Raw genomic sequence first — 4150 nt, 5'->3', positions numbered from 1 at the left:
ATAGGTGAGCTAACATTGTTAAAGTTCTAGAATAGGATTTTGCATGAATGATCAATTTAGTCATTTGTGCAGGTTAACATGTTTCTTCATTAAAAGCATCCCTAGCTAGGCAAAGACCTAGATGTAGATGGAGACAAAGACAAAGACACAAAAGATAAGAGCAACAAAGTTAAAGACGAACAAAGTGTCACATGCACAACATCTACACATATGGGCATTGGCGCATATACAATACACATGTGTGCATACATTGATGCACACGCACAAGCATAGATGCATACACAATGAGACAACCAAATGAGTCCCATGCACACACGCCACACATCTATCCATATCATACATAAACACATTGTTATACATGCAAAATCTTCTACCTATGCATGCATCACCGGCACATGTGCATACTGCACTACGACAATGCATGCACATGCCCATTAGATGCCCCAAAATGCATAGAAATATAATGCATGGCCCATATGAATATAACATCATACATATTAAGGCAGGCACGTGTCTAGGATTTGGGTCATACATACACTAGGTACATACACATACATACATACATATTAATACATACATACACATAAACATATACATATACATATACATATACATATACATATACATATACATATACATATACATATATGATATACATATACATATACATACGTACATACACACATACATACATACATATACATATGTACATACATCATACATGATTGTGTATGTATGGTATGCAATGTATGTATGTATGTATGTATGTATGCGGGGGAGGAAAGGAGACTTGTACACACACACACACACACACACACACACACACACACATACTCATTGTCACGCACTAGGGAAGGGGGAAGGGGAGGAGGGAGTATCCATCCCATACAAATTAGGGTTTGGTTTTTCGCGATGGACTTCTGATGCAGCTATGGCAGCAGCAGCAGCAGCAGCAGCAGAAGAAGAAGAGATCAGAAGAGAGCGAGAACGTGAGAGAGAGAGCCGCATCATCCATTCCCTCCCTTCCCCTTCTACTCCATCTCGCCGAACCTTCCATCGCCACAACAGATCTTCTTCTTGGTCTGGCGCTGCTGCTCTCCCTCCTCACCTCGCAGATCGCCTTCTCCAAGGAGATGATGATGAATATTATGATGTTAAGAATCCACAATCAAAAACATCACAGGAAGAGGAGGAGGAGGAGAAAAAGAAGGAGAAGAAGAAGAAGAAGAAGAAGAAAGACACATCTCTCCTAAAGGCAGAAGCAGAAGATATCAGAAAAGGAGAAGGGGAGGCAGAAGAAGAAGAAGAAGAAGAAATCAGATATAATTCTGATGCACTGCTGCCACCAGCTTTGACATCGCTGTCGCACTCTCATGAGAAGAAACCTGAATCGAATCGCAGCCGCCTGATCAACAGGATCCGGAACAATGTAGGGATGCGATTAGATCTGGAAGCAGTAAGCAGAGATTGGCGGGACCCAGGTGGAAGTGATAAAGATGGTGATAATGTTGGCGATGACCTGAAAAACAGGGGTCCACAATCTGGTGACTCAGAGCTTTGGCAGAGGCGAGAAAGAATGGTTGCTTGTGACAAGGAATGCTCCCGCATTCTTCCATACCTCTTTGTAGGTAGCAAGACGGTAGCGCAGAACCTAGCTCTATTACATGATTGTAGAATCACCCACATCATCAATTGTGTTGGTTTTGTTTGCCCCGAGTTCTACCCCAACGACTTCATCTACAAGACTTTGTGGCTTCATGATAGCCCTAGTGAAGATCTAATGTGTGTCTTTTTTGATGTGATAGATTATATTGAACATGCGAGAGAGCAAACAGGAGGCCGTGTGTTCTTACACTGTAGTCAAGGAGTGTCTCGTGCACCTAGCCTTGCCATTGCTTACCTTATGTGGAGAAAACATGAGTCGTTTGAAGATGCATTCTATGAAATCAAGAGTAAACGTGATGTTGTTAGCCCTAACATGGGTTTCGCTGCCCAATTGATGCAATGGGAAAGCAGGATTTTTAGCGTTTCTTGCGCAAACAAACCTACTCAAACTCAACTTTATCGAATTGCGCCACATTCTCCATATGATCCATTATATTTGGTTCCGAAGGTGGTGGCAAAACCTTGCATAGAAGCGTTAGATTCAAGAGGGGTTTTCTTGATTCGAGCTATGAATGTACTATACATTTGGAGAGGTAGGCAATGTCCTAAAGAAATGGTAGTGGTAGCGGGACATGCTGCTTTTCAATTGGTTCGGTATGAACATGCTCAAGGTCCCGGTATCCTTGTATATGAAGGGTCTGAGCCTTCCCCGATGCTTAAGGCTTTGTCTGAACAAGGTGTTGGGAACATTAATAGGTATGGGAAGTGTGTCTCAACTTATGATTCAGACTTCGAAATATATTGGAAAGCAAAGTCGGGTAGATATGTGCCACCTGCCGTTGGGTCTGGGATCAGCAGTAATCGGCTTCTAGGTAAAGTTGAAAGGCAAACCTTTTTAAATAGCCCAAGATTAAAAAAAGGCTAAGGTCGAGTTACAAATCTTTCTTTGGATAGTTGCATGATAAAAGACAAAGGTATTCTTAACCCTTCCCCCTTCAGAAATCTCCACTTATTATTTACAGAAATGAGTTAATTTCATTCTTTCTATGTGCTAAGCAAATTGCTTTGTAGCACTTGTAAGCCATCCCTCCCTCTTGATAGCTTAATGTGTCAATTAAACACAATAATAGTAATAATGATGATGATGCTGCTTCCATTGTTTTCGGTCAGAATCTGGATCCATGGGATAATAAAGATTCTGAATCCTTGGGATAATAAACACAATCCTCGGCGCTTGTTTTTATGGACATAAATAAGTATTTACCTCAGTGTGGTTATAAGAACATGTACATTTTAGCTTCGTACCTTCTCTTAAGCTTTAAGCTAATTCAAATGGTTTGAATATGTGAGATTCATCATTACATTATAAAAATTATCCAATAGTAGTTATAACTCAAGGTTTTCGCCAACTAGATTAATGGGGTGAAGTGATGAAAAAATGATTGAAGACAATGATATTGCATGTGCACATTTGACATGTGTACATATTTCAAGATTGAAATAAATTGTGACATGTGTACATAATCATTGTAAAGATTCTTGAATAGTATTCCTTATATATCAAGTTTTTACAACCATATCTTCACTCTCCACAATCCTGGTGAATAGAGATTAATTCAAAGCAACTAATAGGCTGACCTGATGATTGTGTTAGTCTTATTATTGATTGATCTAACTAAACTTAAAACCAGTCCAAGAGTTTCATGTGGAATGTGATTTTAGTACAAAAAGGCAGAAGGTTATTGGTGAAGGTTATCAATCTAGATGGGTGCATCGCCGGTGGATGCATTTCTGCCTGAGGTAGAAACACTACTTTTCCTGGAACATGACAGTGGATTATTTCTACTTCTTGATGCCCATACAATTTTCAATCCTGTCTCTTTGTATTTTCTGTCATTAGAATGTTGAGACTATCTAGTTTATATGATTATATATGATTATATACATATGCTGCTAAATGATCTGGCAAGCTTTGACCATTAACCGTCCAAAGCTCCCTTGCCTTTCTCTAGTGGCATTATAATGGAGTCCACACCTCTGAAACAAGCTAGGCATCAGGAAGTTTCCTAAATCCTATTATCTGTTGCAAATATGTTTCCTCGTATGCAGCTAAAGAAAACTTGTGCCAGATAACAAGAATTAAATGATGAGGGAATTTCATATGTGCCTCTTTTCTAAATATTAGAAAAACAAGATTCATCTCCATACTAGTAAGAACAACTCAATAGGATGAATTCATACATTCGCAGGCCTATAACTTGTACCAGCATCATACAGCTAGATTATCATTTCAAATGCAGTAATTACTGTGAGGTGTCATTCACAAAGTTAATGTTATAGGGTGAACCGTGATACTAAGATTTCTCTTCACCATCAAGGTACACTAACACAAGAAATATGCTCCCAAATAAGTTGTTATTTAAGTTTCTGAATATATATAGTCTAGACCAAGGTACCGTCACCAAACTAAGAAATATGCTCTCAATAATAATGATAAATTATATAATCAAATTACCTCCCTCCATCAAGAAAAGAATGTGGTAAA

General features: G+C 38.9%; 1 protein-coding gene across 1 annotated transcript; it reads left to right on the top strand.

Annotated features, from left to right (window-relative positions):
• The first annotated feature begins 826 nt into the window (after window positions 1-826).
• On the top strand, window positions 827-2764 carry LOC147865081 (protein-tyrosine-phosphatase MKP1-like). The gene has a single exon (XM_087317822.1). It carries the CDS (start codon window positions 932-934, stop codon window positions 2528-2530), a length of 1599 nt encoding a protein of 532 aa, XP_087173948.1. The 5' UTR covers window positions 827-931; the 3' UTR covers window positions 2531-2764.
• The last annotated feature ends 1386 nt before the right edge of the window (window positions 2765-4150 follow it).

The sequence above is a fragment of the Azolla caroliniana genome, unplaced genomic scaffold, assembly GCF_043228905.1.
Source record: "Azolla caroliniana isolate FFs.n. ecotype wild unplaced genomic scaffold, voAzoCaro1.0.p SCAF_4, whole genome shotgun sequence".
Lineage (NCBI taxonomy): Eukaryota > Viridiplantae > Streptophyta > Polypodiopsida > Salviniales > Salviniaceae > Azolla > Azolla caroliniana.
The sequence above is the reverse complement of the archived record's forward strand: the minus strand, read 5'-3'. Positions and strand labels throughout refer to the sequence as shown.

Coding starts and splice junctions, on each gene's coding strand:
- LOC147865081 (XM_087317822.1), top strand. CDS start 932: ATGGCAGCAGCAGCAGCAGCAGCAGCAGAAGAAGAAGAGATCAGAAGA.